The sequence below is a fragment of the Triturus cristatus genome, chromosome 10, assembly GCF_964204655.1.
Source record: "Triturus cristatus chromosome 10, aTriCri1.1, whole genome shotgun sequence".
Taxonomy (NCBI): domain Eukaryota; kingdom Metazoa; phylum Chordata; class Amphibia; order Caudata; family Salamandridae; genus Triturus; species Triturus cristatus.
The window spans coordinates 974,194,609-974,212,061 of NC_140593.1; the positions used below are offsets into that span (position 1 = coordinate 974,194,609).

The following is a 17,453-nucleotide window of genomic DNA, read 5'->3' on the forward strand; positions in this document are numbered from 1 at the left end:
TAAAAAATACCTTTTTATTTTTCAAGAGGAGGCATTGGTCTAGTTACCAAGCCGCATTTAGCCTTCTGTACATGGCAAAATGCATTTTATCGATCTCAGACAGCCTGATGGGCCGTTTGCAACTGGTAAAATCTTCCTACATCTGGCCCTGTGTTCTGATTAAAGAAAATCCTCAAAGAAACCACTGCACTTTGGAGGAGAGCAGATTCATGTTAGTATCTATTATCACCAAGATCTGGAGAGGCCTTTCTGATACATCAGAATCCCTTCATCTTAAACTTCATCCATGTACATATCACGGGCCGTATTACAGTAAGTGGGCATTTGCGCATGCTTGGCATGCCACCAGGTGACAGAAGGGGGTGCAGATGCTTGTGTTTCCCCTTCAGTAATGCTGAGAGCGAAGGCGCACTTAAAGTGCCAGAGCTATCTTCAGAGGGCGTTCCCTCGTTTGCATGGGTGAGTGCCCAATGCAAATGAGGGAATTCCTTTGCCTTTGCGCCCACGCCGTATTACCGATGCAGGTGCAGAGGCAAAGACCCTCTCAGGGGGACGCACTCCCAAAAGATGGTGCACTCTGAGTGCGCCCCCTGAGAGCAGTCCTCTGGGGAAAAGGGGTTCTATGGAGCCCCCCAGACATTCCCTTGCAGGGAGGTGCAGTCCCCTGAAAGGGGATCTCTAATCCCCTTTAAAAGTGCAGGTGGGTGCCCCCTGCACTATGAAAACATGGAGCGTCCAAGCAGCCGCTCCGTGTTTTTACATGAATGCGTTGCCCCAGGGCAGCACGAGTTCATGGCTGCCCTGGGGGCAGCGCATTCACTGCAATAGAGTGCACTTTCATTGTTTGCACCGGACGCACCTTTTAATAGGTGCGCCCGGCGCAAACAATGAAAATGCACAATACGGCCCCAGGAGGAAATTAATTTCTAGTGCAAGTCCTCTTATAGATTTCTGAAAAACCAGTGTAGGATATGCATTGCCCAAGGTAATTGCTCAGGCATCGAGACCCTTTGATTTGAGTACTATCCCAGGACGCCTGTATCTAAGAAGATGCCCCCGGTGAGAATTAGAATTTGAAAGTCCACTGAAAAGATAAACGCCACCAAGAACCAGACAAGAAATATGTATGTAAATCAGTGGACTACATCAGCAAGGTTTCCTACATGATAATTGCTATAAGAAAAATCATCTTTGAGTTATTCATGAAAAATAGAACCAATAGGTGAGAGAAATCGGTATCTGTGAACCTAATTTAACATTTTCTGTATTAATTTAAAAACAATTGCTTTATGGAAATCAAATTTGCAATTTTCTCCTCATTCTGATACTGCTAATCAGTGGCTAATTCCATGCAAAACACCCACTTAACCACGCCTTACCATTACCACACCCACTTAACCACGCCTTACCATTACCAAAATTTAATGAGATTTAGATGTTTCCATGCAGTTTTGGTAATGAGTTTAGTGATGCCAAAATAAGAGCAGTTAAGAAGCGGTAAGGTCCTATCCAAAATAAGACATGATGCCATTGTTCTAACAAGACTCCCCCCCCCCCCCTCTCCCCCCGGTATTGCGACCCGAGCAACAACTTCTGGAAATTTATGGATCTTTGCCCAGAAACCTTCTCATACCAAACATGAAGAAAAAGCAAATGATCCCCTTCCACACTTACTTCGGTATGTCTGGAGGACTTTATCTAAAATGTCAAACATCACCTCTTGCAAATCACTTTATGATATTTCTGCTGCTTATGCCTATTTATTTTTATATAATCGAACACCTCGCTTAGGTTCCATCCTACTAAACCCCTTCCTCATCCGACTTCCACTCACCAGAACTTTGTATTATGCTCCGAATTACTCCAACCCTTTGCCCAGGAACTCCTAAAAAAACTGCGAATGCTGCCATAAAGTCCTTAATCAGCACAAACTCTTTTAGTAGGCTGCTCGCATGCAACAGTTTCAAGAAATAAAACATCAGTTTCTGCTTTCAGTCATTCCTCCGGGTCTAATCCTTCCAGTGAAAACTATGATAGATCAACTTGATTACCCATTCACATGTGCAGACTGCTATGATTCATGAGATGTGATTGAATGCATATATATGTATTTTTATATATGGAAGAAAAGGTTTGCCCCTAGGTGGGACGCACTCACAGAGGCTCCGTAAAGGTCAGGGAAGGTCCGGTTTGAGCCCCACCCCAGCACTCCTGACGCGTTTCGGGCCAACGCCCTTTATCAAAGGTGAGCTGCTTGAAAGGAATACAAACAGGGCTTCCAGTATTTTCCCTCTTTTATTCACAAAATTTTTGCCACAGGTGTGTGTTCTTCGCATAGCATCCTGGGACTGGAAGTCCAAAATTTTTTCCCATGTGGGCTGCATTCTCTTCCAGGGCACTTTCACAGCAATCCATCGTGAGCACAGCACCAGTCACCTCCCCCAGTGCAAACAACCATCCTCTGTTCCGTTTTGTGCAGCCTACAGAAGCCGCAGCGGATCCACGTGTATCGTGGCGGTGTCGTATATATATTAATCTTTACCCGATTGTATTGTTTAAATGTTTTTTGAGGTTTTCGAGTGTTCACTTTTAACTACTTGCAGACAGTCAGAAAAACAGAAATATAATATGATTCTAAGGCAAGATGAATTAATTTCGTTTTCAAAACACTTGTGTCTCTAACAACATGTTTCCAATTAAGTACAACATTATGGCCCTCATTACGAGTGCCTGGTGTCGGCATTTATCGGGTCCGATAAATATGTCTTAATTAGGAATTTGTCTGCAAAAAGGGGAATAACCTGCGGATAAAGGTGCAAAATACACAAACCATGATAGATAATAATTGGCCATTTTTCACCTTACAAAATTCACGCACTATATCGGGGGGGGGGGGGGGGGCTGGAAAATAGTGGGAATCGTTTTTTAGTCGAGCAGTAACATGAGTTAGTGCCCATATCTCTGTGAAACAAGGCACTCGTAAAGAGTGCAAAAGTGTGTGTAAAAGCGGGTCGTCAGATTTACATCACTTATTTATAAACTGTACTTTAGCAGAAGAAACACCACATTTTCACATTCTGCTTACAACTCCATTAGGAGTTCAGCAATTCTTTCAAATTTGCGTTTGCTTTTTACTTTACTTCTTCACATTAAGACTAATATGTTTACGTTATTATTTTTTTACAAAGAACGCCAGCCTGTAATATGATGAAGGTGTAAACAAGGTACATACAGCGGACATCCCCTTTGTATTCATATATATCACACATTTTGATGAAGGTGAAAGGAAGGTACATACAGCTGACATCCCTTTGTATTCCAATATATGACACATTTGAACCTAACCACCCGACCTCAAATTCACTCTAGGACTTCGGAACTATTTCATAATAGTATGTTTCCGATTTATAAAGAACGTTGTTGGAAAGCAAAGCCGGTCTCCTGTGCATCTAACAATTCTTACATGTATTTTGACATACGCTGTCGCCTCTGCCCTTCAACTAAGTCTCAAGGCTTCACTTTTGTCTTTTTCAACTTGATGTGAACATGTACTTCATTCTTAACACAGGTGAAAGGTCGAATAGCTTTCTGTGGCAGCTGGATCCAAAGTTGACATCACTGCAAAGGACTGTCACCAGGAACCTGCCTTTTTCATGAAAGCAGTCCAGGACATTTATGAAACCCAACAACATATAAAAACACCCCTCTGTGTTGTGTTGCTTTTCTCAGCTAGACAATGTGGGGAAAGTGCCTGAGCTTGATTTATTGAACATCGTGTAGAGGCCTCATTGAAAGTGGTCCTAAATAGCCTCTGTGTTTCTTGGGAAAAAGTGACAGTCCCAAGATCACCCATGATTGCTCAATGAACAAAGCTCACATTATGCTCCCATCCCCACTCCTTATTGTGTGTGAAGGTGTCAGAGACATTTGAAGTAATGGAGGTGTAATGAGGCTGCTATAAAGACTTAAATGACACTTCTTTGCCTCTCTCAAAGATGAATGCGTTATTGTTTGACACAGATCGTGAATAGTCCGCGGGGGACGCACAGTTTCACATGGCAGATGCTTCTTACCTGAGCCCTAATATTGGAGGAGGTAAGTTACACGATCGCAATGATCAATGGGAGGCGCTTTTGACTATCCTGGTATTTACCATACCTCCCAAGATAGCTCATTCTGCTCCCAAAAAAACTTCATAGGGCGGATTACGAGTTTGAAAATTCCACCAATCCAGACTGTGTCTCCTAGAAATACGCAAAATGTGCATCCCATAAACTAAATCCCTGTGAAGGTCTGACTCCTCTCTGCAAACAGCTGTGAGAACTGTGAAAGCCCATGATAAGACCTGCTTGTCTTTAGACTGAATAGACTTGGAATTTAAATCCAAGAGATCTTTCTTAATTCTATCTGGGTGATTTTCCTGTGGATTTGAAATAGGTGAATACGTCAGGAGAGATTGGTGGCATTATCCTTGTTCACAAAACTACTGCACCCCCTGGGATCATGGGCCAGTCATGGTGGACCACCTCTGGTGCTCCTGGAAGCTATGAACATGCAAACACCCCAGCTCTGAGTCATGACCGACACAATGCACTTCTTGTTCCTCCCCCCCTGCTATTGGTGTAAGGTTGGTAAAGGTTTTTTGGAAAATGCAATTTTGGGTTACAAATTATTTGTGCAAATTTGTCATTTTAATGATGCATTTGACTTTAACCAATGAATTGTTGATTTGCTTTTAAAACAATATGATTATCTCATAAGTGTGATTAATAATGAACTATAGTTGTGCCTAATTTTTTTGTAAGAGTCCAATAGTTTTAAAATGGATGCAGCTTTTGGTATTCTGTTTATTCCCCCTCCCAATCAGATACCTGTTGCAAGTCTTCTCTTACTACAGTTTCCGCGGAACATGGAGAGCAATGACGTCAATGTACTGTGGTGTTAGGAAGCATATATTGTGAGTGAAACTTTCTATTGTGTGCCTAATCTATCATTTTGAAGTATTTCCGCTGGAAGGTATTATGTAAGCATGAAGGACATGATTCTATGGGTTACTGTTTAGAAATGTTTCATATTGAGTTGTACATGTCTGCGGTGCAGTTGCTGAGGAAGTAAGCGGAAGATTTCTCTTACCTTAATAAATGGGTAGTGTTAAGAGCCCTTTAAATTTACGCATGTTTTCAAATTGCCATTGCAACATAACCATAATCATGCTATGTTGAATTTGCAGTTGTATTTAATATGCATAAATTGTGTATAAAAAACCCTGGTTTTCAAGGATCGAAGGCAACTTTTTATTTTCCTCCAGAACTTTGTCTGATTAGTACGAGATTTTCCTCACGGAGGATGCTGTCAGTACGCCTTATGAGTTTGACACTTAGAATTTGATGGTAATGATTTGTGATTCTATATCTGGGCCTTCACGGTATAATATGCATATTTCTCTGTAATGCTTATTTCAACAATTCTGTATTGAACCTTTTGTACTTAATGTTGACCTAGAACTCAGTTCTTGAGTTGTCCTAGTTTCTAATTATGATTTACTCTGCTACATTTGTGCAATTGATGTGGAGGGTAGTCTCTTGCCACTAGATCAAAGAAAAGTCTAGTGGAGCTGAACTGCCTAAGGCAACGTTTGGGGTTCATTAGATATTGGGTTCATGAGATTACTGAAGTTTGGCTCCCACAGACTCTGTGACTTGAAATAGAACCACTACACATATTTCTGCACTGGTGATCTTCAATGAATGCCACCCAGATGCTTCTCTCTTTACTCCAATGACTGTTTACTACTCCCCCATCATGTCCTCTTTTTGGAACCTCTTATTTCTTCGCAAAACACACACATTCTTAAAGAATGTGCCCAGAGCGCAGAAAAAGTTAGAAACCTTTGTGACGTCAAACAGGTATCAGTTTGGGGCTTTTTAGCACTCACAATGGTTTTCAAGAGTATTCATTTAAACATGCAGAAGAATATCTCGACATGGCAAACCTTTGCAAAATACAATATAAGACTAGCAGAGGCTTTTCCACTTGTGCAGTTACAGAAAGTGTATAATTAATATCCATCGGCCCAATTTCACTTTTCTCCACAGGACCTTTTTTCCCTCATTTCTTTCCTTACAACCCCCACCGAATTGGGTACTGTTTCGTTCCTATTCCTATCCTAGAGATTTCATCTTTCTTTTGTTCAGAATACATTTTGACCATTTCAAGCGTGGGAACGGGTTATGAAAAAAGATTGTAAATATTCAAGAACTTAATTTGCTTGTAGGTGTGCACAAACTTTCATGTTATTCTCACAATGAAACGCCTTCCTGGTCACACAAAACTTTTGTGATGAACTACATTTTTTTAATAGTAAAAGTGACTTTACTCTCATGGAAAGCCTATTTATTCATGTAAGCTAAATTTACACATGCAAATAGCAGTGTGAATGAGATCCAGTGGGCCTGAACGGTTTTACTCAATTCTAAGTGAACTACTGGAGGTCTTTGGCTGTGGAGAACCTCGCCTCCACGTAGCCTCAGGTGACCGATGCTCCTCCGCTCAGGAGTCAGGCATGGCATACACTAGCGTTTCGTGTTCGGACGCGAGTAGTTTCCCCTAATGAACGTGTGGAAGAAACTAAGGGGGCACTGCGGTGGAGTGTGGCGCTATGGGAGGCGCTTTGTACTCGGCTAGTCTGGACCAGAGAAGTGCAACAATGTAAGGCGAAGGCGAAAGGTGCAGATTCCAGAACGCTTGGAGCAATTCAAAGAAGCTGCCGTTATCGCTGAAGGAGAGGTGGTGAGTTGGGGAGGTGGCGGCATGGCAGAAGCGGACTGAAAGGTGCAGGTGAGCGTTGAACTCTCGCTAATGGTCTAGAGTGGAAATGGTGCAGGCGGTGGAGGCAGTGGCTGCGCTGCTGCAACATTGTATCTTTGGGGCAAAAAAGGATTTGGGTGAAAAGAGGTAAAGTGACTGTAGGGCTGCCTATTGACTGCAGAAAAGCATCTATTAAATACTTTAAAACTGAGAGCAGAACGGAGATGGGGAAACATTTAAAAATCGCATCATCTGCTAAACCGGATGCCGCTATCACGGTAAAGGCTAAGAAACGCTTAGCTCAAGCGAAACTCAATCAGCCATTGACCAAAGCCAGGAGTAAAATGCTCAATGCTGAGATAAGCTCTAGTCCTGAAAGCTCGGAGATAGATCTGTCTGAAACAAAGCAAGGGGTGGAAGACCCTAACAAATCAATTGCTATTGAGGGTTCAGAAACAGAGGAGAAGGATAAGGAGCAGGCAACAATGCTAGGGGGTCTCTCAGGGATGAAGAAACAAGAGTTAAAAAACTCCAGAGACTTTCCTCTTTTTATAAAAAAGAATCTCCTACCTATCACCAACCAAGTCCTTGCGAAGTCAATTCAAGATTCATCAGGGGAGGCAATTCTTGAGCCATCTGTAAACTCAACGCTGTTCCCCATCATGTTACCCTCACCATTAGGGTCTCTATCACCACCCTCGCTGTCTCCCCCAGGTGTTGTAGCTCAGGCTTCTGGAGCAGGAGAGACATTGATAGAAGAAGCCAGTCCGGTTCATGTTCAAACAAAGCCAGCGATTTTAGTAGCCCGCTCTCGTCCACCTGTGAAAAACTATTGCAACTACAGTTTGAGGGCTATTCCCAGCCACAGAAAACTCCTTCAGTTGCGATCAAAGATAAGGGTAGTGCAGAGCCACCCGCACAAAAAGATACATTTGTGACCCAGTCAAGGTTTGAAGAACCCGAGTGTGAGACTCAAATTGATATGGCTAACACGCACCAGATAGACATCAAGACCATGTTAAATTTAATACTGGAAGAGATTCGAGATATGAAGAAATCTCAAGAAATCGAGATAGCAGCACTACACCACCGATTGGGAAAAATTGAAGAGGCAGTCGCTAGCTTTCCCATCAGAATCCAAGAAGCCGAAATGAGGATATCCCAACTAGAGGACCAAATAAATGCCATTCTCCAGCAAGTCAATTCGGCAGCACAAGATAAAATAACCCTGGAGAATAAAATTGAAGAACTCGAAAATCATTCTCGTCGCTCTAATTTGCGGATTGTGGGGGTTCCAGAGGGGAGTGAGGGGACCAACACGCTGCAATGGGTGGAATCATTCATCAAGCAAAAGGTGCTCCCAGACTTCTCCAGTGATTTGACATTGACCAGGGCACATCGTGTTCCAGCCCATCTTCCACCAAATTTGAAGTTCACCCGCACAATATTAATCAACTTCGTGGACTTTTGTGTGAAGGAGAAAATATTGACCAAGGCAATTCAATTGAGACAATTCGATATCAATGAGGGGACAAAATGCAGAATCTTTGCAGATATGTCTGTAGCAGCTGCACAAAGACATAAGGAATTTGTAAAACTTTTATATCTTTTCAAAGCTCAAGGAGCACGAGCCTCCATTGCACAACAAATCAAACTTAAAGTCCAAGTGCAGGGGAAGTTTCATATGTTTACACGAATTGAGGAGGCTCAGGAACTTTTGAAAGTGATCTCTATTGTGAAGTGAAACAGCCATTGCTTCCCCCCCCCCCTTTTTGCTCTTATTGTTAATGTTTATGATTATGCTCAAGGTCTAGTTTTGTCTGAGGGGAGGACAGGCCATCAGGTCACCCTTGGTACAGTATCAGGGCACCACATAGTGAGTAGGGGGGTAAAATGCGGATAGCGGGAAAGACCACATTTCTAGGGAGGGTGGGAGGTCATGGGGTCTGGGGAAGGGGAATGGGTGAAAAAGTTAAAAAAGCAAGCAGAAGCAAACAGGGAAAAAAGTACAGAATAGAAAAAGGAATGGTATGAATTATTTTCAATTTTGGAAGTATGAGTACTACTAGTAGATGCCGTATTATATCGGTACACGTTAATGGCATACTGAATAGACAAAAATATGGGGGGTTAATAAGATGGCTTGCTACATTAAAACCCCAAATTCTTTTTATTCAAGAAACACATCTCAAAACAAATTTACCAAAACTCTTTATCCCGGGAATGTTTTCCAGAGTCTTTTTTGCTTCGGCAGGAGTTGCGATGAGAGGGGTCGCTATTTATTTTTCTAGAGAAATGGATTGAGAATTTGTTCAAGAAAAACGAGATCCCCAGGGTAGGTGGATCTGGGTGATGGTTAAAATTAATGGGAATAGCTTAAATTTTATTAATTATTATGGGCCTATAACGGATGATCCAGCCACATTATCTACAATACATAGGCTTCTGATTGGGGTTCCTGGTAAAAGTATTCTAGGTGGAGATTTTAATTTTATACAAGATTTGAGAACAGGCACCTCAAACAAGAATAAGAAACAGTTGAAGCCCAAGACAAAACAAGTTTTAGATGCCTTGATTCAGGATCTGCAATTAATTGATGCCTGGCGTAGAGTTAATCAGGCTGCTAGGGGATATACTTGCAATTCGAGCCAATTTCACAACGCTTCACGTATTGACTTTGTATTGATATCACGATCTCTGGCACTTATAGCTGCAGAAATTGGGGTGAATCCTCTCTCGGATCATTCCTATGTTCAAGTTGAATTAGAAATTGGTGTAGCGAGGAAGAGGAGGTCCAGGTGGCAAATGGATCACCTCCTTCTCCATGATCCTTTGTGTGTCGAGAGATTCAAGGAATGGATACTAGAGTTTTTTAATACTAATGAAGGAACAGCTGAAATCTTTGCAGTTTGGGGTGGGTTTAAAGCCTCAGCCCGGGGTGAAATGGTTGCAGCATCAGCAGGAAAGGCGAGAAAATGTTCAGAAGAAATTGCAGAACGTCAGTTATCTCTCGAAAGCGCCTCTAGATTATGCAATTCCCCATCTCGAGGCCAGTGGGAAGTAGCAAAGAAGACGTTAAGAGATTATTTCATTCTGGAGGAAATAAATTGCTTGCATACTTATTTACAACGGGTGTATGACGAGAGTCAAATGGTGGGGAAAATGTTAGCTTGGTAGACAACAGCACGACAGGAGTCAGCTTGTATTTAAGAGGTAATAGACCCTAAATCTAATATATCAGCAACTGACAGAGCAGAAATTGCTCGGATCTTTGCTGAACATTATCAACAACTATACACTACTAAATATATGGTCAGCCGGGAAGCAATTCAGGAATATTTTACAGAAGTAGAATTTCCCAGGATATCTACGAATTTGATTGCACAGGTACAAAACGTAATAGCAGCCTCAGAGATTTTGGTAGTTATCAAATCCATGGCAGGGGCAAAAGCCTGTGGGGAAGACAGATTACCCATAGAATTGTATAAAATCTTTGCTAAAGAGCTGACTCCTTTTCTTAAGAAATTATTTAATTGTATACAAACTGGTGGAGTGGTTCCTCCGGAGTTTAAGAGGGCAATTGTGGTCAGTTTTACGAAAAAGGGTAAAGATCCCATTAATGTGAACTCATACAGACCGATCAGCCTCTTAAACGCCAATTATAAGATCTTGATGAAGATATGGGCACAGCGATTTACGCTTGTGGCTCAGCAAGTAATCCATGTCGACTAAACAGGCTTTGTCGCAGGACGAACAATGGCCTTGAATACAGGGTTTCTGATTCAAGCACTAGATTATGTTAATGTCAATAAGACATCAGCCTGCATCATGATGGTTGATGTGGAAAAAGCTTTTGATTTAGTTAATTAGGATGCTTTATTTTTGGGGCTCGAAAAGTTTGGTTTTCCGATTCAAGTTATCTCCATGTTACAAAACATTTATCAAGGGGCTCAGGCACAGCTTGTCATCAATGGCAATCAAATAGGGTTAGTGGATGTTAACTGGGGGACCAGGCAAGGGTGCCCCTTATCTCCCTTATTATTGACTTTTTTCATAGAACCCCCAGCTATTAAAATACGAGTTAATATGAATATTCCAGCCCCGATTTCAGATATGGCCAAACTAAAGCTCTTTGCAGATGACGCCATTGTATATCTCTGTCCCGAAAAGCCCAACATAGATCGGATTCTGGCAGAGTTCAGACAATTTGAACTAGTTAGGGGATACAGAATTAATCCAACTAAAACAGAGATTATAATAGTAAATACGGATGCCGAGTTTTTGCCAGAAAATTTGAAACAGCAGGCTCTTCATACTGATCCTGTATGTCACCTTGGGCTATTTGTTACAGGGTAATATGGCCAGCTCGTTAAACTGAACTATGATTCAACTAGTAATAAAATGCATAAATTGCTGGAAAAATGGGCAAGCCCTCCGTTAACTCTGATAGGTTGAGTGGCGCTTATTAAGATGTCCATATTACCTCTTTTCATTTTTCTTTTTTCTAACATTACTATTAAGATTAATGCTAGTTATTTTAACGGGCTTGATTCTATGATAAGATCATTTATTTGGAATAAGATGGTTTCTAGAGTTAAACTCTCAGTTTTACAACTGGATACAAACTTCGGTGGCTTAGCACTACCTCATATTCGTACGTATTACGAGTCAGCATTTTTGGACTTAGTAGCTTGCTTACTGTCCAATACAGGACGTTTAGATAATTTTTTTGTTAAAAAGATGATTCAAGAAGCAGGAACTCAGATGCCCACTTTTCTTAAAAGTTCTAAACTCCCCCAAAAAACTAGGTACAAAATGCTTCTGGATCTGTCAAGTAGATTGCAGTTTTTTTTAAAACAGAACGGGATTTCTGGCTTCCATACCTTAACAATAAGTGAGTGTAAAGACCTAGGTCTTCATATTCATTCGTCTCATCTTAGACCCTGGAAGGATTCTGGGATGGGGGTAGTGAGTCAGTTTTTTATTCAGGATAGGATGATCACTTAGGAAGAAGTCCAGACTAGATGTCTTGATCGGAACAAGCTATTGTTTTCTAAATAAATATAATTTAATATTAAGTTATCCCCCTTCTAAGGCAGCTATCGCCCTATTTTCCGTAAATGTTAGTGGGGTAGGTAACTGGTATCGCCTGCTATGAGCCCAAAGCGAATCTCCTTTGGTGGGTGAGTTTCTGGAGAAAGTTGCTTTAGAAACCCAATGATCCTTTTCCAGTCAAGAATGGCAAACAATATCCATCACTGGAAATAAGGCTTTGAGAGCCACCAATTTTAAAAGAATGGCCTTTCTTTTTCATTGGATGGCCTACTATACTCCAAAGGCCATAAATAGAATTTATCCTGAGGTGGAAAACAGGTTTTTCCGCTGTCTTACCCCAACTGAAGGGGGATGGCGGCATATATTTTTTACCTGTCCTAAACTAGGTTCGTTTTGGGAAAGAATTTTTGGGCACTTTAGTCGGGCAATTCAGAAACCGTTTGCTCCAATAGCAGAGGATGCCCTTTTTGGTATAACAAGTCGCGGGGATACGCTGTCTAAATTTGAGGGGTACTTTTTAGCTATTTCAATGTTGGTCGCTCGCTCTTTAATTTTACAAAATTGGAAATTACCGGAAGCTTCGCTTCATGAGAAATAGTTTAGCAAAATGAGGCGTACTTAAAAGTTTGAAGAAGCTTATGCTAAACGCGTGTGGGCTCCTACAAAAATGTCCGCGATTTGGAAATATTTTGCGGACTGCTGAACTTAACTTTTTTGACATTTTTAATGGATGATATAAGCATTATTAGGTAAAGATTAGGATTTAGGTTCATAAACTTTTTGTATTATGTTTAACAAACTGAATAATGAGGTATATCAAAGGATGATTTTTTTCGAAATGTATTCAACGAGTTTAATCTGGTCATTCTTTTTATTCGTTTTCGTTACTGTATTATCTAACCATGAATTGCCTTTCCTATATGCTCTGCTCAATAAAATCTTTTTTTTAAAAGAGATCCAGTGTTTTTTCTTCGACCCTACTAAACTAAAAACTTCACTCTCATGTGGAATCCTGACATACATCTGTTATTAGCCTTTCCTATGTATTTTTCTACCCCCTCGCCTAAGCTCAGGCAAATAGATAAAGTACCAGGCAAATAGATAGTGTACCATTTCAAAGACAGCATGTACTGTTGTGAAATTCTGTATCACAAAGCTTCAGGGCCCTGGTGGGGTCTCGCAAGGGTAGAGAGGTCCTCGCTGTGGAGGTGGGAAGGGATATATCCTCCCTATGTATACTTGGTATTACAAATAGATATCTCTCCTAGAACCAGAATGGCTCAAAGTGACAAGAAAAAGAGAGGGAAAAAATCAACAGATGAAAGAGGGGGTGCTTTAAGTGGGGAAAAACACCTAACACAGTCTATGCATCCCTTATTTAGTGACCCCTCTTGACTAAAGGGTGGGATGGGAGAAAGACCCTTTTGTTATTATAGCCCTCACTCACTCTAATAGTGACATGCTTCATCATCGGGCTCACCCCGACTCCTAAAGGTCAGGGTGGGCTCAACCGTGTTTCAGGGAGCACTTATAAAGATATTGTCTAATGGGGCGTAACGTTGAGATAAAATTCCTCCCCCGCTCCTAAAGTATCCTTTATTAATGGAAAGGGAAGGTTAAAAACTGACCATAGTGGGGTGGAGCACATGATGGTCCTATGACCCTAAACTAAACACCAACATGTTTCAACCCTTGCTACTGGCCTATTTAATGGTCCAGGGCTTTCGTCAGGGTGGGATGTGAAGAGGTCACTTCCCCCAAAGACGTGAGTGCAGAGTGGTCATGCAATTAACATGTATCACACAAAAAATATTTTTTAAAGGGACAAGTCTAATACCTGCAGCTGTTTTCTTAGAGGAATTACCCTGGCTAAAACAGGGCGTCAGCTCCCAAGGGGGGGCTTTGAGGGGGAGGCCTTGTAGTCACACGTTTGTCAAAGGTTCATCCCCATAAGAGACCCACTGTGCTCTGCTCCCCTGCTTGTCCGAGGTTGTGAAATTCACCATGAAACGCAAAATGAAAAAAAAAAAGTTATGTTGTGTTTGTTTTTTCACTAGGAATCTTCACAATCAATAATCCTGTAAAGTGATAAAGTGAAAGCACATATTTGATGGGTGCATCCACGGCATTCACAATGTGCATGCCCTTCACAAGCAGCAGCTGTGGGTCACACACATGTGCTGAGATTTGGTTTGGAAAAATATAGCACATTCAACACTTAAATGGAAATATAATGGCATACGCACCTTGTTAACCAAGATAGGCACACAATGAGAGTAGTTCATCCGGGAGGCCCAGGTCCCGTTTTCCAGACATTCCCTGTAAACATTTCCTGAAACAGAGATGAAATATGTTAAAATTACATTTGCACCATATACCTCACGAGTCAGCTTTCTGAATATAAAAATAATTCGAATATATTACTGAGTGACGACATTTTATGAAGAGCCCAATGAAGGCAAACATTTGCAAATAATCCTACGGTAATAAGTTTCAATGCCTAAGAGCAGGTCATTAACCAGGTTTAAAAAAACGTAAGGTCGAATAACAAGGCGTTAGAATCATGAAGAAAATACAAGTACCCAAAATACAAATATGAACAAACACTCTCCTTTCAAGCCGATATATTGTGTGTCATTGAAATAAGTAATAATAAGACCTATTATTTACAGTGCCTAGGAAAAGGAAAACTGCTGCATTAAGCACTGTAAAAAGAAACACATTATTGTTATTAGCGATTAAGATGCCCTTGGGTTATTCTACAAAGACATCATTTACTTTGCTTCCGGTGCAAACAGGGCTCAAACCGGATTGCGTTAAGTGCCATTATTTTGTACAAGCTCCAAAGCGATCCAGAAACTCATAATATAGTGTTGAGTCAAAGTGCAAGAGGCAACGAATAAAAATCCCTTTTGATAGCCTTCTACCGTGACATGGAACAGTCATTTTAAATGTCAAGTAACTGCAGTCTAAAGGCCACGACGCTCATTTTCTTTCCTAACGCGTTTCTACAGTAAATTAGACAAGGATTGGGTGCGCACACAAGGGTCTAAACTAATTATAGTCAAATTAAATACACACAGAAGTAACAGGAATGCCACAGCGTCACCCTGAAGCAACACACGGAGTAATGGCTTTAATATGGTATAAATCAGCGCCTGGACCGCCCTTGTTTATCAAACTGTCTTACATCTATTATTTATCATAGCAGAGTCACTGTAAAACCATTTAAAGTGAGTGAGTGAGAGGGCTCGCGAGTGAGTGAGTTGCCCTATTTACATTTTCCTGAAAAAGGACCAAACAGCCTTGCGGCGATGACCGTTAAGGGAGAAAACAGAGGAAGAAAACCTAGACAACAGAAATGAGTTTTTAACATTTTTTCTTTTAAAGGGGAAATGGCAATTATCCACACCTGTTTCCTAGCAGAACGAAATTCTATAACTTGTTACCTTGACTTAAAAGGGTCTGCCTCCTATGCGGTTTAGACACAATTAAAGTGAACAGATTGCAAAGAGGTTACTAGTAGGCCAGGCGTCTGACTTTATATACGCAAGTGCAATTCACATCATTTTCCCATTTTGCATTACTTAAAATGTCTTTACTTTTTACATTAAGCAATCTTGTGTAATGTTTGCTAGCAAGAGCCTCGTTCACACAGAAAATAGGAGGAACTTTCCATTTAATGAGGTGTGAAAACTGCTGCCAGGGCAGAGACAATGTCTTAGACAATTCTTTAGGCCTCTTTTGGCAGAGAGGCCTGATTGTGAGGTATGTGCCTCCTCTCAGCTCAGAAAGGGTAGGGTTCAGGAACTTTATTAACTGAAAGGAACCACATTCATATGTAAGTGCTTAGTGAGACATGGGGGATGACATGTCTTTTGATCCTAGAATACAGTGTAGCCAATTTGGCGCCATCACAGTGGGAGTGAGATCTGGTTTCTGAACCAGTTTGGTGTGGCTGTGGATGATGAGACTAGACATTTCCTTCAACACACCAGTGGCTGGTCCACCAGCCTGCTCCCAGAGCAAAAGAGTTCTGCCAAGTAGGAATTTTTTTCAGAATAATGCACAATAGGATAGCTTGGTTAGTGAGTGTCCAGGAGTCACCCCACCCTCTGGCTTGAGTTCTACAAAAATAGTGCATCACTCCATAGCTCAAGAGAACACTTTCTGGACCTGTAGAAGAAGGAAGACGACTGAACATGCTGTTTTTGATCTATGTGGAAATTTGAGGGAAGGGCCTGTTTCCACTGTGTGAGAAATCAGGACCTGTTTGCAGAGTCCCTCCACTTTTTGCTTCCATTTTGACTACGAGGTGCTGGTTTTCGGACTCTGACTGTGGCCTGGGCTCTGCTAACCAGGGCCAGTGCTAGTATATGGCAATTAGCTATAATTACAATTGGCAATGACAGACTGCTGTAAGTCCCTTGTATATAATACGGCAAGGGGGATTCAAACTACCTATAAGTCTCTAGTATATAATAGAGCAAATAGGCTTGGGGGCCCAGTAGGTTTCCTGCACTAGTGTGTGCACTGCAGTGGTGCTTGCTGTCATTTTAAAAGCCAGCCCTGCCTTGCAGGCTGCTTTTAAACTTAAATTATAAGCAAATTTGACTTTGGAATTAAAGGTACTTCCAAAAAACCAACTCCCTAATTTGTATATATAGGTCACCCATAAGGTCTCCCCTAGGTGCCTGAGGGGTAGGGTGCCTTGTAACTATAAGCAAGGAAATTATAAAGTATGTTTTATTTACTCTGGTGAGGAAAATACTGCCAATTTTGTTTTTCCACATTGTAGCACAATGGATCTATAGGCGAACATGGGAATACTTTCATTAAAGAATAAGTATTGAAAGAAAGGAGCTAAACATATACTTCAAAGTATCAAAATGATAGAATAAATACAACAACTTCCCACTGTTAAATTAATTATAACTGTCAAAGAAAATACGTTATAGAACTTTCTTTTCAGTAAGCCGAAATCCAATTTTCCAGCAGCCCTGCTCTAATTGGCCAGACCCCGCCAGGCTGAGCCAAAATGTCCTAATGAGGTGTGAAGTGGCCTGACTAGAGACAAAGGATTTCCTGTGAACTGCTAGCTGCAGAGTAAAAGGCAGGATGGGGTGGAGTTGCCAAATTGGTCTTCAAAGAGGGAATGACAGTTTAGGGCAGCACAGGCGCACCCCCACATCGTGAACCCCCCAGCCAGACAGGATCCCCTGTATTTTGACTAGCCGAGGGGTTGGGAAGGGAGTGTTAAGGAAACTTAGCCATGCCAGTGGGGCGGCTTAGCCATTTCGTAACCGTCAAGAGAAAGTTTCACTATTTTGGAAGGATATGTCTTTCTGGGACACAAATATGCCACACTTTGGAGGAAGTTGTCATACGTCTGGCTGTCACACTGTACGCCATTGGTCAGGGGTCCCCCCCTGCTTGTCGCCCAAGAACAGTAGAAACAAGCATTGGCATAACCAATAGGTCTCCCCTTTGGGAGCTTATAAGTGTTTAGCCATTCAACTGTTGATGTTGTTGCACCAAGGATATTGTGCTGGATAACTAAAAACTTATAAGGTCCCAAGGGCGAGACCTAT

At 41.5% G+C, this 17,453-nt stretch overlaps 1 protein-coding gene across 2 annotated transcripts in view; it reads right to left on the minus strand.

The window, feature by feature from the left end:
- The window catches only part of CRHR2 (corticotropin releasing hormone receptor 2), a 1,438,337-nt gene that overhangs the window by 589,745 nt on the left and 831,139 nt on the right, over positions 1 to 17,453 (minus strand). For both annotated transcript variants that reach the window (XM_085628878.1, XM_085628879.1), the window contains one exon: positions 14,109 to 14,194. In XM_085628878.1, coding sequence (XP_085485004.1) covers positions 14,109 to 14,194 — 86 coding nt within the window. The remainder of the gene's footprint in view (positions 1 to 14,108; positions 14,195 to 17,453) is intronic.